The sequence below is a fragment of the Sylvia atricapilla genome, chromosome 3, assembly GCF_009819655.1.
Source record: "Sylvia atricapilla isolate bSylAtr1 chromosome 3, bSylAtr1.pri, whole genome shotgun sequence".
In the NCBI taxonomy this organism is placed as follows: domain Eukaryota; kingdom Metazoa; phylum Chordata; class Aves; order Passeriformes; family Sylviidae; genus Sylvia; species Sylvia atricapilla.
The window spans coordinates 63,690,972-63,708,729 of record NC_089142.1 but is presented as its reverse complement, the minus strand read 5'-3'; the positions used below and the strand labels follow the sequence as shown (position 1 = coordinate 63,708,729).

The 17,758-nt window shown below is 38.0% G+C and overlaps 1 protein-coding gene across 1 annotated transcript in view; it reads left to right on the top strand.

The window, feature by feature from the left end:
* ARFGEF3 (ARFGEF family member 3) overlaps positions 1-17,758 on the top strand; it is a 79,209-nt gene that overhangs the window by 24,422 nt on the left and 37,029 nt on the right. The window contains exons 5-10 of the mRNA XM_066315604.1: positions 6,703-6,771; positions 9,480-9,611; positions 11,277-11,399; positions 12,759-12,801; positions 13,763-13,841; positions 15,691-15,795. Coding sequence (XP_066171701.1) covers positions 6,703-6,771; positions 9,480-9,611; positions 11,277-11,399; positions 12,759-12,801; positions 13,763-13,841; positions 15,691-15,795 — 551 coding nt within the window. The remainder of the gene's footprint in view (positions 1-6,702; positions 6,772-9,479; positions 9,612-11,276; positions 11,400-12,758; positions 12,802-13,762; positions 13,842-15,690; positions 15,796-17,758) is intronic.

Below are 17,758 nucleotides of genomic sequence, written 5' to 3'. Positions count from 1 at the left end.
CCTCTTGGGTTTGCTTGTCTCATTGTACTTCTTTCTGGTTATTTTTAAAAGTTATTTTATTCATGTGCTCAGTTATAAGCAACTAGGTTAATTCCAGTGGATTGAATGACCTACCTCGTGTGCTTCAAGATAAGCTCATCCTTCCCTGACTTAATTAGAACTATGGTAAGTGCCTAGTGCTGTGATTGAGGAACTCCCCTGGTTCTTAGGTGCCTGGTCATTGTAGCCAAAACCAGTCTTGAATTAAATAGCCGAGCTTTCTCCTTAAGGAATCCAAAAGAATGACAATAGTAGTGGCCTGAATGTGGCGAAATGGATGCTGGATGCTAGCTGCCTAAACCATTCAGTAGTGAACACAATATCTCAATAATGAAACCTTTCCAGGATCCATGGCTTTTCCTCACTACCTTTCTGTGCTGGAATTCTATGCCTGAACAACCTCTGTGGGTTTGCTCAGATGTGTAATTTAGAAAATGTAAGCAGAGGGTAGGTCAGCTTAAAAGATTTGCAGGATAGAAAAGTAGGCTTAGTTTCTTGCCTGAAGAAATCCTAGTGCAAAAATTTTAGCTGCTTCAGAGCTGTGAGAAGGTATTTTCAGATAGAAAACATGCTCGTTCGGTCACATTGGAACTGTCACATTTGGTGTGGCATAATCTAAATCATTGGCATCAACCAAAAAGTAGCAAGTCCCTAGCTCTGTAAAGTGTAATTCTTGCCTGCTGCCAGACAGTAATGCTTACTGGTGGTGACAGCACCAAGTTCTGCCAGCCAAAGTGGCCACACAACAGTGGCACAAAAGTGTCACTTGCCATAGCTTTTGCATGCAATTTCACCCATACTGTAGGTGTGCCAGAGCTGTGGACAGATGCACCCAGTTCAGACCTTCTCTGCTTATAAGCATCCCATGATTAGGGGCACTGTGACCATAGTTGTTAGCACTGTGTGGTCCTGGGGCAGCTGAGGAGAGAACTTGTGTCCCAATATGCTGTTCTGACACTGCCAGCCAGCTCCTTGGGTCCTCTACCCTGGAGTTCCTCACATCTCTTGTAAGAGAGAGAGGAAAAAGATGCAGAAACTATGTGACATAGCGGTTGGTGATGGGACCACAAAACCAGCTTATCCAGCTTTTTAATGTCATTTTCCTGGATGCAGGTCAGGATATGGTCTGCGATTGGGTAAAATCCTCTGGCAGGCCAGACAGCCTGTGGGGCACCATTCTTAGGTTGTCTTCAGGCTAGCTTCTTGCCAGTTAATCTAGTGACTTGAAACAGTAATTTTAAATCAGCTGTTGTAAAGTACATTCCCATGCAGAGCATTTCCCTGTTACAGTTTCGCATTATCCGAGAGCAAGGGAGTTATCTTCCCTCTCTCCTGCCCAAAAAATTCACTTGCTCTCAAGAATAAACATCAGAATTTTCCACCCAGGGGAGACACCAGTTCTTTTTTTCTTCACAACTCTGGCTCTACTTACATCCATGTGTTGACATCCATTTGAATCATTTTGGTAATTGATGGGTGAAACTTCATTTTTATTTGAGAACTATTTAAACTTTTTGTTGATGTTTTCCAGTTTGGTATTTGTCCTTTTTCACTTTTGTTTTACTCAGATTTGTATATTATAATTTGTATATAATAATTTGTAAAGTAATGCCGTTTACCTAAATAGGATGTAACCTGTGAAGGGGGAAATGTCATCCTAGTACTGCTAGTCAGCCTTTTTCTTTGCTTTTCCCTGCCTTTAATTGTTGAAATTCTAAGGATAAAAGCCCCTGTCAGAGTGTTGACAAAAACTGTTAAGCATCTATTAAGATTTGAATAATTTCTTTCACTTCTACAACTGTACTGCATAAGCAGATGTTTCACTTGGTTTCATACCACCATAAATAATGTTCAGCAGTAGTTCTGTTTTAATCCAGTGAACTAAATGGCCATTGTCTTCTCAGAGCACTCATCATGTCATTACTGATGATGTGTGAGGTTCTCCTGTACCAGATACAGTCCTTATGTCTGAAGCCCTGGTGCATTCATAATGCTGAGCAGCATTTATGGGTTTACTAATTCATAGCAGACACACTCTCCTCTCTCTCCATAATTAAAATCTGCTGTTTGGTACAGTGACACATGGTGACACAGTGTACATGACTTCATTAGTGCGCTTTGTTTCTCTTGCCTTTGTTTTCCTTCAAGGCCTTAGAGTGCAACCTGAGCAGGTTAGCAGTTTTTCTGACAAATAGGAGGACACCTCCTGTCCAAACTGTTTTGCAGAAATACTGGATGACTTTAAATGTCAAACTATTGAATGAGATAAAGGGCTGTCCTTCCTGTCAGGATTTTCCTCCAAGGGGCAGGATTTGAGAATCATCTGACACACATTGCATCCAAGTGTGCAAGCCTGCAGGTAAAGTAAGGCAGGAAAGGCTTCTTTTACAAGTCCAGCAAAAGGATTAGAAATGGTTGCAAAATTGTTTTCTTTGTAGATTGTAAAGTTTTGAACCTTTTCCCTCTTTCTTGGGGGTACTGCTTGCTTTCCTACACACTGTGTTTATTTCACGTGCCTCCACCATGAGCTCTTAAATGTGAGAATTATTTTGTACTACAGATAAGTACTAAACACTTAAAGGAACTTGGCTAGCAATACTAGGCAGCCTTACAATCTAAAAACATTCCCACTTTTTCTTCTTCAAGAGGGCACAGAATGGTTTGGGTTGAAAGGAGCCTTAAAGTTTATGTAGTTCCAGTGGCCCTGCTGTTGGACAGGGACATCTTTCACTAGACCAGGTTGTTCAAAGCCCTATGCAACCTGGCTTGGAATAGTCTCTCTAAAAGTATGGAATCACACAGAATCACAGAATAGGTAAGTTTGTAAGGGACTACAGTGGTCATCTGGTCCAATCTCCCTGCTCAAGCAGAGTCATCCTAGAGCACGTGGCATAGGATGGACAGACATCGTGATGTCAGTTTAATTACATTCCACTTCAAATCCTGTACATTTTGTTTCAATTGACCTTCATTGGGGCATCAGAGGCAAAGTTTTTGGTTTTGTTTCTACTTATTGTGAAAACTACATGTGCCTGCTCTTATACTACATGTGCCTGCTTTTATACTACATTTGGGACTGTACCCTGGGACTCCAGGGGGTAGGAATTATATGTCTTGTTCCATGACAGTTAGAGCTTCAACAGTAATTAAAATAAATACTTTCATTATGAATAAACCATTTATGAAAATGTGATAACATTGGGCACTTACAAGATAATGCAAGCCAATTTAAAAATCCTGGAAGTTGTGTGACTGAAACTATCTCTACAGTCATATAAGTCCCTTCTTTAAAAAAAGAAAAAAAGAAACAATGTGTTTTAGAATCCATACTAATCAGTAAAAGCTCATTTTCAATTTTATTTTTTACTGGAATTGTTTTCTAGTTATTGGGAACTGCATTGTAGTTTTGCTTTTGCTTTCTGTAACAGTGGATGCAAAAAACATATCATTGCACAAGAAAGCCTCTATCTTTCTTTTCTTAAATTTTTTAAAATGCAGATTGTTTGACTAAGTGTCATGAGTAGTTAGACAGTTTATGGGGATATCCTGTCTGGACACTCAGTGTTTTCAGTGGATCTGAATGATTAAGTTTGCTTTTGTTTATTTGGTTTTAGTCCCATTTTTCATCCAGTAATTTAAATGAGGAGCCTGCTGTCTTCCTGTTTGTTCCACATAAATGGGAAAACATGCAAGTTAAGTGTTTGGATCATTGCCAAGACTGTAAATGAGCCCTGCAGCAGCACTGATGGAAATCATAGCTGAGAGCAGTCTTGTGTATTGGTCAGAGACAGTGTTTCAGAACTTACAAATGATTTGTGAGGGAAAGTGGTAGCAGTGGAGTAAAGCCAAGAATATACTGGCTGGTAACTTGTGCTTCTGTCATTTGATTGCATCAGCTCATATGCCCTTTCTCCAGCTACTGGGTTCCCAGATCTTATTTTTTACAAAGAGTAGCAGTCAAAACTTAGTAGTCTTTTTCCTGAAGTTCTCTTTTGCTTCATAGCAAAGTTTTGATCATCACTTCCTTACTGAGCTTTATCTCTGATGTTTCTATCATTCACATGGTACATGCAGGTTTTTGGCATTTGTTATAGAAAGGAAAAAAAAAAATATATATATATGCACTAACTTTTCACAGTTCAGTTCTATAAAAGATGGAAATTAAAAAGAAAAAAAAAAAAAAAAAAGAAAGAGATTTTGAAGAGCAAAGGCTTAAAAGAATTCCTGAACTGGTGTATCCTTCCATGAATTGTAGTGTATTGGCATCCAGTTTTTGATCCGTGGAAAGCGTTAGTGCCACATCCTACAAAGCCAAGATGGGAGAAGAGAGCAGAAAATCACATGAAGTAAATAAGATTTTACAAGTAGGGAAAATGAGGACACACAAACCACTGAATAGGATTAGTCATGGATGTCCATCGTGGTTCTTAGTGTGATAAGAAGAGATTTGTCAGTGGGAGGTAGCACTTGTCTATCTCTGGGGTTAGAAACTGTGTTCTACACCTGTGTTTCACACAGCAGTGTCCAGAGGGCACAAATCAGTTTTTCCTTAACTACTGAATATAATTTTTTAGCCAGCTGCTGAGCTCTCACAGCTCTTAGAAATGTCAATAAAAATTTCAAGGTAATTAATAGTTGAGAAAGTGAGGCCCCACAACTGACTCTGAGGCTGGCCAGTAGTTAAGAGTCCAGTTAGTGCTAAACAAAATTGTTTAGCTTCAGAGTTTTAAATTTTGCACATATGTCCTGAGCAGCAAATGGAAATAATGGCCTTATAACTTATGTACTTATTAGCCAAATGAGATTGAGAGTTTTTATAATTGACTGTTTATTTTTCTGTTGTTGTATAGAGTTTGCTCTGGGGACAGGAAGAGAAGTACCACAATTCCTTCTCACTGGCACTTGTGCATGTACCAGTAAATGTTATGGATTTGCAGAGAAATTTGTGGAGTTCCTGTCAGAAATACAAAGTATAACATTCTTAGTTGTTTGTGGTTAGAATTAGATTGCTTTCTCTGGCAAGTTCAAGTGCTCAGTAGCTTGCATCTCTCCTTGTAATATTGCAGTGGGCTGTATAACACTTATAAGAAAATCTATTTTGTCCATTTCGAAAAACAGAGAAACCACGAAGGAGGAATTTGGCTCAGAAACTTTGTTTTGCTCTGAAGATAAATGCTAAATATAAAAAAAAAAAACTTTCTAGTGCAAGATCATTGTCATTTGTAAGAGTAGAGTGCCCTTTTTTGTTGTCACTACCTCTAGTGTTTATCCACATTATTCAGCTTCTATTTATGAAAGACTGAAAGTCAAGTCAAGATAACATATACAGAAAACTGTAAAATTGCCATTATACAATGGTTTACTTGGAACACTTTTAGGAGTAAAATCATCTTCTGTAAGAACAGGATCAAGCTCCTTATTGGCATTTTATTTACAAAACGTAAGTGCAAGCAAACAAACAGAAAACCCTACAACCTTGGAGTAAGGTGTGACATCCTGTAGTGAAATACAGGTTTTCATCTAAGAAAAACATTTGTAAAGGTGCAGTGCATTTCAGTATATAGAAACTTTGCAGTATGACTCTCAAAATGCAAAACAGATTATTTACTTTCTCCTTCAGGAAAATGTCACACTCACCTGTGTGTGGATAGACTCTTCTGTACTTTGCTTCTAGCTAACAACCAGTAGTGTTGACTTATCTGATGCCCCAAACTTCCTTGTGAAGCAGAGAACAGTAGTTCTGAGTGGGGCTGAGAAGTTGTAGGGACCAATGCATTAGTGTCAATGTGATTGATATTTGCTGGTACACTTATCCCAAGAAACTCATACTATTTCAGACCAAGCCAAACATAAATGCTGGTACTGGAGGAATTTCATGGTTTGAAGGAGAGAGAACAGTAGCTGCGATTCTGTCTTCTGTGAGGCAGGAGAGATTGGAAAGGCAGACAGGAGAGAGGGAAGACATCTCCAGGCACAAAAGGCATCACGCCACAGCACCACATTGCCTCACTCACCCATTTACCCTAGTGGTTCACATCACATCCTTACTCCCCTTCTCTTCGAAGTAAGATGTTGAATTGGTCTTTTAGCGTCTTATTCCTCCTGCTGAATTCAGGACAGGACAAGCCTCCCTCCATGAATTGGGGCTTATGGATTGTTTATTAGCTACTCATTATCAAGTGACTATAATACACTTACTGGAAATACACTGTTCTAGGAAATCCTCAGGCAGTATTTAATGGCTTCTTTCACATAATACTTATGTATCTGTGCCACTTAAGTAATAACATGCATTGTATGCATTTTTCCTTTCTCTTTTGTTGTATTGATGGAAATGAATGGAAGGACAGATTATAAATCATGCAAAGCTTGTGGTTAAAAATATGAATAGGGGTCCAAGGCCAGAGTTGATCACTGGATTGTCTTCCTTTAGGTGGTCATATGTAGGAGACAGCAATAAATAATTGACTGGGTAGTGCGTCTGGGTCCAAGAGATGCAGCTTCTCAGGAGGATCTCCTCTATCCCACTAACACACAGTCCTAAGAAGCTTCTGATGCTGTTCTCAAAATTGGAAGGAGTTGTGGCTAGAAGCACATGGGTGGGAAGGAGAGTCAATAATGGCTGACACACAATTTTTTTCATTTCCTCTCTTTTGATGCAAGGTCTTGCTCTGTATAACATATACCTCTACCTTTGAGCTGAATGGGAGTTCAGTGTTGAAGATTGCTGAGGTAAGTGCCTCTGTTATACCACAGCTTGTGTCACTTAACCTTTCCCTACTACCTAGAGTGTGTCTTTCATAGGTAACCTGAAACTGAACCAGTCTAAAACATGTCTACCGTCTTTAGGACTGGTATTACCTTATGTCTAATGTGAAAAAATAGTTGTAAGTTGGGCAGGTTTGGGCTTGCATGGGAAGGCAGTTTTGAAAGTTGACTGATAATTGTATATTACAGCATTGCACACTTACTACTTCTCATATTTACTTTATTGTGCTTTTTGCAATAGAAATTTTTTTCTTGAGTTCTTCATAAAACAGGACTGTGCTGATTTCTTACTGGCTGCAACTCTAACACTAATGAAGTTTCCTCAAGGGAAGTGTATAAGCCATAGTGTGCCACATTAGCACAAGTGCTTGAATGTTTCTTGTGTGTATCTCTTTCTGGACACATCCAAGTAAAACATTTATAATGCCTCTAGATTAATTTGGTTGTTAGTCACTCTACTCCCTTTATTCCATTGGATTTTTGTGTGAATTAAATTGTAAAGGAGCTTTGGTTGTAGAAAAACATACCTGCATGCATATTAAGTGAGCCTTTGTAGGTGGGTGATATTTTTAGATCAGTGTGTTGCAAGCCATGGGCTGTTTGTACAGGTTAAGGAAGATGCACAGGAACACTTAATCCTCCTGTGCAATGCACACTGCTGTCTGCAGAATCTGTTATAAAATTACATTGTTAGCATGGTATGAGCAGAGCTAGCATCCATGAAGGAATGTAAATGTTACATGTCCTACACTCCCAAGTGTCTGTAGACATTTAGAGACATGTTCCTTCTCAGTTTTTGGTATTTGGGGTGGGGGGTTTTGTAAAAAACAAAAGTCCCGTGTGAAAATAGCTTACTTTAGCTGGAAGTTACAGTATTTTCTGAGTTTAAGAATAAAACTGACTTTGCCTTATCTTATTGGAGGCTGAGAAAGGAGCTGTAGGGATAACAGGGAACCAAAGAAAATTGCTTCCTTTTTGTAAAAGAAAAAAGAGCTTGAAAAGGCAAGGATACAACATAAATAGTTGATGTATATAATATATGCTGGATTTAAAAAAAAGATAGTAATCGTTCTAGATTAGCACAGCTTAGATTTTGGTTTCTCTTGTGCAAGGTGAGACCATAAGATGTGGCTATATTTGGAGGTCTTTGTAAGCCCTCCAAATGCTGCAGCAGAGATGAATTGAACTGCTACTTTAAGCGAGCAAATATTTTTTAATTTCTACTAAACCCTCTTTATTTCAGTGTCGCACACCGAAAAAAATTACAGATCATTTTAGGGGAAATGATTACATTTTTTGTGCAGTTTTTCTCACATTTCTCACAGACTTCCTAACATGTGAGGCAAAAGCTGATGAATTCAGCTTAGTGCATCTCTTTGCTGTAGGTAAAGAGCTTGAGATTAAACAAAGTGCTGGCTGGCAAAAGCATTTAATGGCTGAACCTTCAGAGCTTTCAGTCTTTAAGAGCACAACCTGAGACTGGGGGGAAATGGTCTGTCAATCATGGTCTGTGTGCTATAACTGTAGAAATAATCAGAAATAATATTTTCTGTTCTGTCTGTAAACAACAGGGTTGTTATTCATGAAAACCATTTTGAAAATTTGCGGTTGTCTTTCACAGATTGATATGAAACTCTGCTGGTTTTGGTAGTTGCACTTCACTTTTATTCTCAGAAGGCCGATCTTGTTTTTAAAAAGCTTTGCTAGTGTACTGATAGAAATTAGGAAAATAATAGTTCTTTTATGGTGAGCAAGACTCTAATGCATGATGAGATGTGCCAGCAAAGCAAGCAAAACTCCTTTCCTTCACTGAATTGGAATAAGCAGTAATACAGAGTGTGCTTGCCTCTATTTGCAGTGTTTGGAGGTACAGTTATTTTCTCCACACATCTTGAGAAAATACTGCCTCAGGTTTTTCTAAATAGCTTAGATCTTTCTAAATAGCAAATCCTACCAGGCACATACATGCTTTCCCAGGTTCCTCCTGCCCAGGCTTTAGGTAAGGTAAAGACTTTAACATAGCTGGAATCACTATGCCTTTGTATCTGAATTATCCAATGTATAAGCAGTATTAACAGAAAATCATTTCTCAGTTCAGCATTTGGTTAACCTTCTAACTTGTTCTAAGGGAAGGGTGGCAGAGAGGAGCTTTCTGTTCCAGTTATATAGCCCATGCTATTTAACATTTCTTTCCAAGTCAGTCCTTTAGTTTTCATAGCCTGCACTCTGTAACAAAAAGAGCCACTGCAGGATTGGAAAGGTGCTGTCTTCATTACTGGTGGCACTCCCTGAGGACTGTCTCTGACAAACAAAGCTACAGCCTGGCCATTTAGCATTGCCTGATGAATTGCTTGCAATTCATGTACAAAAGAATGGCGCTAGAAATCTTTCTGAACCTTATCAGCTTCAAATTAAGGAAGCATCCAACATGAAGAGTGCTATAATTTGTGCCCTAAGTATTAATAGTATTGAAAATAGATTAGTAGTATTAAAAATAGATTAAATCTTGCCCTGTGCACCTTCCCATGCTTGCCTAGACACTTGCAAGAAAATTTAATTGATGCTACTGCTTGTTTTTATGTGTGTTTGTTGGCCCAGTGTGCCTTCTGGAGGTTTATTTTGTGTAACTCTGTTGTGTTTCATTAGCTAACCCTTCTGTGTTTTGCTCTTAGTTGTGTTTTGCATGCCATAGAGCTGGAAGTCCCCGAATGCATGAAATGATCAAAATGTCCATTGCACACCTCTTTGGAGCCCTGAGCTCTCACATTTTTACTGCTGCTCCTTCATCAGTGGCTTTTCAAAAGGTACCTTGCCCAGCCATTTCGAACACAGGCCTTCTGTAAGATTGCAACTCAAGTGGACATTATTATTTGCTTATTAGCTTGCATGGGGAGGGGAGAGAAGGAGATATCAACCATGCTCTTTCCAGAAAGTCAGCCTACCTCTAAGAATGGTATTTCATTAATTAATTCAGGTACTCTAGAAAAACGCTTACAGCTCAAGAAGTATGATCTCAGCAGCACTGGAATGGTTTGGCCTCTGTGAAGGGCTGTATGTGATTAACAGTCTTTTAGGGTTATTTTGTCCACTGGGGTTCAAGTGGTAGCTGAATGATGGGCAGAATTGATCCAAGCCAACTTACAAGAATATCTTCATCACTGACCTATTGACAGTTTGGTTTCATTTCAATAGGAATTAGAAACAATCAAGAGTATTGTTTGTGTGCCTGTGTCAGTATTGATCAGACTATGTAATCAGATCACTTTAATTTTTCCTTCTTAAAAACTCATTCTCGTTAGGGAACTATAAAAATGACTTTACATCCTATAATATCCTTCTCATTCAAAATTGTACACCAGATTAATTTATGTATACTCCTTATATTTTACACTACATTTTTATATTTTTTAATAATTTTTTCACAGCTAGTTCAATTTATATTTACAGTTCTTGCTAGGTATCTAAACAATGGCAGAATAAACCCACTAAAACTGAAAAATATAGAAGTATGTGAACAGTCATTTAAGTCATTTACTTTTTTTTTTTTTTTTTTTTTTTTTTTTTTTTTTCATTTTTTGGTTTCCTGGTTTGGATTTGAGGGATTCTTGTGGTCATTGTGAATGATAGAGCTTAGTACAGAACAAAAGACCAAAATTGCTTCTTCAGGAAGACTGTGTTGTACAGTTCTGTCACAAACATGCTCAGCTGCATCAATACTTTCATCTACTTAATAGTTAAGGATCCTAGCTGCGTAAGACTTTGGCAGTCATTTGTGCAATGTCACCTGGGGGAGAATAGCACGACTCTGGGTACAGCACACTGACAGAAAACTGCCAGCAGCTGAGCATGGAGTTGGGAACTGGATGATCCCTTAGAGTTCTTCTGTGGCTACCTTTGCTCCCATGGGATCTTTGAGAAAAGGAGCCCTCTGCTGGATTGCCAGTTATTATAAAGCAGTTGTTTATGTTATTTATGGTAAAGTGCTATTGTATATTCTGTGTTAAGAAAGGCCTTAAAGGCTTTCAGATGTGTTACAGTACACAATAATTACCGTAAAACAAGTCCAAATACCTGTACATCAGAAGCAACAAGCTTGAAGAATTGGAGGGTATTTACATTGCAGACAGACTTGCAGAGGGGTAGTAACAATAAAGAGATAACAATCAAAGCAGCATTCAGTGAGTTCTGTACAAAGTGAGACAAGTATCAAAATCACTTGGGTTTGACAGGAAGACTGCCAGTTTTGCCCTACCATTCCAGCAGCTGTGAGACTGATGAATTGAAGGCTGCTCATAGATGCTATTTACTTGGGTTTCTAACCCAAAAAATTTCTAATGCAATAATAGAGCAATAAGAAGTAGTAAGGAAGGCTGACTATCTGCATGCAAGAGACCTTGGTACCCTCCTAAAATGTGTTCCTGGTAAGTGGGAGTTGATCTCTTTGTACTGCTGTCTTGTTTCCTCATCAGGTTTGCATTGAGACATATGTATCTAGCTGTCACCAGCGGAGCATTAACACCGCTGTGCGGGCAACCCTCAGCCAAATGTTGAGTGACTTGACTTTACAGTTACGACAAAAGCAAGAGAACATGGTGAGCCTTCTGGCATCAACAAATGGTTCCATGTCCATGGTTGCATACTGTTTTGTTCCTCTGAATGCCTTATGGCTTTTATTTGACACTTCCTCAATTAATCCTATTTAAAAGCCTTTTTGGGCTCTGACTATGTCTGCCTCAGAGCTCTCACATTGTCAGCTCTAGTTGGCTGGTTTATTGTTGTTGGTTTTTTTTTTTCCTTCCATTAAACAAAAGAGACTTTGTTCTGGTATCAGGCTGCCTCAGCCTTTTCCATTCTTTTATTTCGTTTGCTTGTTTTCCTAAGGTTTATTGAAATCCTTCTGCCAAAACTTTTTGCATGACAAATATTTACGTAATGAAAACAGATTCTCAACTAAGGAATGTGTAATTAAGGTTTTTCTTCTATTTTTTAATATATGATAATTTTAAGTTAATGAAATTATTTTTTTCTTTATTAGCAAAAGATAAATATAGTTTTATTTATTTCATTATTAAAATTCATGAGAGCTGTTTGAATGACATCCCAGCACATTTTCCACTGTAAATGTTTTGGGTAAATGTGGAATTACATTGGCTTCTTACATTCTTTGGTACTGCTTTGTATAATAGTATATTGTCAAAGAAGTACTATTAGCAAAAGTCAGTTTCTATTTATTAGGAAATTTTAAGGACTGTAGTTGTACAGATTGTTTTTACCAAAGCATTTACCAAGCATTTACCAAAAAAACCCAAACAAACAAATAAACAGAAACATTTTGCTTCTGCAAGTTCAATTTTGTTAGTTTTTTTCTTAGCTGAGGAGTAGGTAAATGCATACAAAACCTGCATTTAGTTCCTGGCAGTTTATTATTAATGCCTGAGAGAATTTGGCTTGACCCTGTTATGCACAATAAGAAGAACCCTATATGACAGCTGAACGAAAGGATGTAAGAGGTCATTTCCATTTCCTGACTGCTATTAATTCTGTTGGCACTGTAACATTAACATTGTCAATGTTCTAAACTCTCTAATACTCAATTGATTTTTGTTTCTAAGTAGTTTGTGAAGTCTAAACTATGCTTTTCTCTTACTTATTTTCAATGCAGTTTACATGCCTAATTATTACTGAGTTGTTTTAGGTGTAGGAAATCCCTTAAGGACTTACAAAGCTTTCACCTAATGAGATACAATTCCCTTAAATATAAATTACTGTTAAAACAGATCTTAAGGAAATTTTAAAAATGTTTTGTAAAAGGTTCACTTAAAAACTCTAACAAAATACCCAAAACAGATAGAGGACATGAATTTGAGAAAGTTCTGCTGTTAAAGTATTACTTCTATAACATTCCCTCTGCCCCTTGCACCAATTACACCACCTCTGTCTTTCCTCAACAGATAGTTGAAAACCCTGACACCTTGCAGAAATTCAAGAGTCAAGGTATTTGTAATACTTTTTTAGTGACTCCTTCCAATCCAGCCTTCTTAACCTTCCTTTTATCATCACAGTGTTGTTTGATGTCATGGGAGTTGCACCCACAGAATTTCATAACTTCTCTATAGTTTGGTGCTCTCTGTGGTAAGAACTGAGACAGGCCTGTTAGCTCCTGATATTTCCAGATGTCTTCATTTGGATCATGGTAGCAACATTGCAATCAACATAGTAATAAATTATTGTTTCAGGGTGCTAACTTCTGTAATTAAGGAGTTTTGGTCATCTGGATAAAGTTTTAGTAAGTGCTTTTACTTCCTGAAATGAAACAGGTTCACAGAGTAGGATGTGGAATCTGAAAACAATTGTTACTGTATTTCAGGCTAAAGACGTTTATATAATGACTATTTGCCAGGTGATTATTTTACAAGAGAATGTTTTTCTACTCCCATTGTGTCTTAACTTTCAACATCTTCTAGTAGGAAAAAGTAGTCCCTGGCTTTGACCTTCACACAGGATTTTTGTAGCAGAACTTGTATGAATGGAGTCTAAAGTCTTCGAAGAGCACAAGCATTCTTTTATAAGATCAGAACTTGGTCAGACATCAGAAAATGTGTAAGAGAGAGAAACTGTAGGGAGAGATACAGAAATTGGCTGCCATGTAAAAATACTGGGCCCAGGTTTTTTTATTAATTTAATTGTATACTTATTTTATTATCAGAATTTGATTTCAGCTAACCTTCTGTAAATGCATGTAAGCAATTAGTACTCTCTCTGGATTTAATACTGCTGCTTTTGCATTTTGTGGCAATCACTTTCCCATCTAGGACTTTTCCTACTGCATCTTCTCTATGTATTTTGGTAGCCTGGCTCCTTGTTTAGAACTATAACCAGCTCTGGAAGCCCACACAGTTGATGTCGTAATCCAGCTGCTTATGTGTAATGCCTCTGATCTTTGTCCTTTTTGGAGGTACTTCAGCTGAGTCTCTTTGCGATGATGTTGTTTCTGTCCTCACTGTGCTCTGTGAGAAGCTTCAGGCTGTCATAAAGTGAGTTATTTAAGTTTATGATTTCAATTTATTACCTGGAGATTGAGAGCTTCACTGATGCATGTGATTTTACTGTTGTAGTTCTGGGATTATGGAGCAAAGCTGTGCTTAAATGAAATGTTTACTAGAAAAAGTATTGTCCATGATGCATAAATTCAATCCTCGCTTGAAGTTAGGAGATGATTTGCCTTCTTTGTGCACTGTTCAGGTTTCAAGAGCTTCCAGTAAATCTAATCTGTAGATAACTTCCATACAGCAGCAAAATACTAATCCAGGGAGTTTTCTTTTCTAGCTGGAAGAACCATCTTAGAGAGAATAACAGTTACAAAAGCTGTGGAAAGACCTAACAGATACTATATTGAGAATGAATAAATCTGTCCTTCTTAGGCAGCATTTATCCCATTGAAGTAATTTGTACTATCAAAGAATTTGTCCAATTTAGGAATATAGTACACTCTACATACTTGAAAATGCATGATCTTAACTTTTAAAATGTGGTCGTTATTGACAATAAGTGTGTTACATGCTGTACAATTTTCAGAAACTACCAGAGGCAAAGATAGCACAGGCATCTTTGTGCAGTTCTTCTGCAGACTTTCTTCCCATGAGTGTCTCTAATAACAGCAAGGTAACAGAAGAGTGCCTTCCTTAGCATTATTTAATTAGTGTCAGCATCTGGGAAAATAAAATCAAGAATGCAGGGATGCCCTGTGTATGCCCATACAAGTGTCAACTGCAAGGTGATGATCATCTGCATTAAGACACATTGCAAAAAAAGCTGTTGGAAAAGAAGGTGTCTGTACCTGGAATGCATGTATCTTTCCAAATAGGCATGGACTCCTGTGAGGAAAAATCTATCACCTTTAAAATATATAAGAAGCCTGTAGTTTTCAACCCTCCATAGCACAGAGTTATAAATCTAGCTTTGAGCCTCAGGATTCAGCATTTCCTGCATGGCATGTGAAATGGGTATTGTACTTGGATGCAAATTCATATATGCAAACAAAAGAACTCAGACAGTGACAGATAAACAGATATTTCTCACTCCTTAATTTCAATTCAGATAAATCCATTCTTTACAGTTTCCTTGACTTACAATCATATATCAGAAAGTACATTCCTCCAGCTCTCATCTCTGACTGAAAGAGAGTTATCAAATCCTGGTTTCTTAGGGGTGAAAACCAAATTGTGCACTTGCTCCTTTCAAAAGGTGGACCTCAGCCTCGCTTGTCTCTTGGATCCTGCAGCTGACATTAGGAGTAGGCACAGGCACAGTGCATGTTACAAGTCTATCAGTTCCAGCTGTCCACAGGTTTTTTAATATTCTTTCTTATGAGGCTTTCTTTGAGTTTATGGTTCTAACAGAGTAACTGGCAAGGCCCTGAAAGGTAGCCATGTTATCACATGACTTTCTGCCTGTAGGCATTGACTTTTGACCATTGTAGCTGTCACAAAGAAAAAAAACAAACAAACAAACAAAAAAAAAAACCAGATAAGAGTAGCCTAAACATGCTTCAGATCGCCTGAAGAAAGTACCCAATAATCCAAAATCTTCTGTTGTCTTCTTTTCCTGTGTTTAAGGCTTCCTTCCCAAGATTTTGGATTGAATTTGAGTAATTATTTGGTTTTATTCTTCCTCTTTCTTCGCTTTTTTTAAAGTAGTAGATCGCTGCATGCGGTCAGTACAAAATAAATGGGATGATGCAGGTGATCACACCATTGTAAATGGATAGAAAGAGGCAAAATAAATCCCTGCTGCAAATTATGATATAATTTTCAAGTGAACTAATTTAGAAAATTAAGTAGTCTTTGTTTTAATATGATGTGAATGGCATTTTTTCTTTGCCAGTGACAATCGTCAACTTCAGCTTCTTTACTTGGAGTGTATCCTCTCCATGCTGAACAGCTCCTCCCCCAGCATGCACCAGCATAAAGGATTCACAGATCTAATATGGTGAGTACATCTGAAGACTAATGAAAATACTCTGTTTGTAAATGTAAAAGGACCTGCTGCCCTCAGCCTTGCAAAAAAAACCCTGTAAAAAGTCTCCAGGTGTGAGCAGAGCTTGCTGTTAACCTACTACTTAAAAATTGGTTAGGATCACCTGCTCAGCTACCACATTAAATCCCAGTAGTAAATTATCACTGTAAATGAAGTCTAATGGATTTAGCCAGAACAGAAAATCTCTTATGCTTCCTGCAATAGTTTGGATCTGCGTGGCATTCAACACAGAGATGCTCTGCTTGTTGTGGGCGGGTACTGTTGAGATTCTTCATGTTCTGATACAATAATAGAGGAAGATAAGCAAAATTAATATCAAGTGTGTGCTAGTGACCAGAAATGCTTAATATGACCTGCACTGTTGTATAAGGTTTGAGGCTAAATAGTCTTAAAGGTGCTTCTATTTTATCTAGAGATTCTCCTTTTTAATACACTTCACCAGGAAGGCTTGATATCTTTGGTGTTCATAGCTACCTTTAAATTGTTTGATACCATCACCTCAATGCACCTGAAATAATCCTTCTTTCCTTTTGATTGAAATAGTGGGGGTTTTATAGCCTGTGGATAATTGAGTCATAGTAATAAAGCAAGAATGTAACTAATATGGAGTTCCTTGCAGTCTGTACCCTTCTTTTGACTTTGTCAGGTGATTTGTATTAAGGAAAGATATATGTGATTGTTAATGACAAATGTGTTTCTTGTGCTTTTACCCTGTAATTTTTGAAACTGAGGTGTTTGACTTGGGTCCAATTCTAAGCATGGAACATGTAGAGGCACCCATATCTCCCCCATGTCTCAGGAAGATCAGTGGCTGCAAGACTGGGTCTTCAGAATGGTAACACTTGGCAGTGTTGCACAAGGACCTGGTGCTGAGGCCTCTTGGAGGTCTAACATAAGAGCAGATCTCTCTCTCTCATGGCAGATTCACTTCAGAAGTTTCTGCCTTTGAAATTCACACAACTCTTTGTTTATGCTTATGTGATAGACTGTGGGGCCATCCTATAAGCGAGGTCACTAAAATTATCTCAGTTAAAAGAAAACACTTCCTGTTTTATTTCCAATTTACATCCTTTTGATGATCCAGTTTATGCTGCAGATCTACAGGTGTTTGTACCTGTAACTGTGTACCATGAAGGCAAGCCATCTGGGGTGGGACTTCTTAACCTACACTGCTGCCAAGGAATGACTATGAATGCTTCACTACCTGCTTAAGTGGGGGAAAAAACCCCCGAAACACTAGGAATATATGAAGCAGTTTAAATTGCAAACATCATTTTGAACATTTTGTACACGCTAATGCATTACCTGTCTGGTGAGGTTGGGATCCAAACTGGTAGCTGTCATTACTGTTTAAGGAGCTGGTGCCTGTATGCACACAGCTTTCACTCTGACAGGCACTTTGTAGTCAGTTCCCAAAGAAGATAAAGAAGGGAGCAGACAGAGAAGATTTATCTTTGTGTGCTGACAGCATTCTCCATGGTTTGATACAGAAACACTTTGATAGGACTAAGATGTGTGGGGCATATCTTGGTGTGCAATCTCTGATTATGCCTGCTTTGAGGCAGGCATGTTTCTTAAGCAGTGAATTGTTATGTTTTGAAATGTTCTTGTTTGGAGAAATAAATGAAATAAGCAGATTCAAAGTCATTATCTTATGTCCTATTAAAAGCTGATTTTCTTTCTGTGGCTTGGGGAAGCTGAGCTGTTTCAGAAATCTTGTTAAGAGAAGTAATGAAAATTCTGGACTGCATAAAACCTTGAGAAAATAAAACATAGTTACCTATGAGGATGTATTTTATGAATTGTTACTTGTAATTGGGTGCTTGCTCTAGGTACTCGCTTGAACCTCTGAGACATGGATCAAAAACAGATTTGGGACTCATTGTCATGCAGCACTTGGCTTCTTAAATTAAGG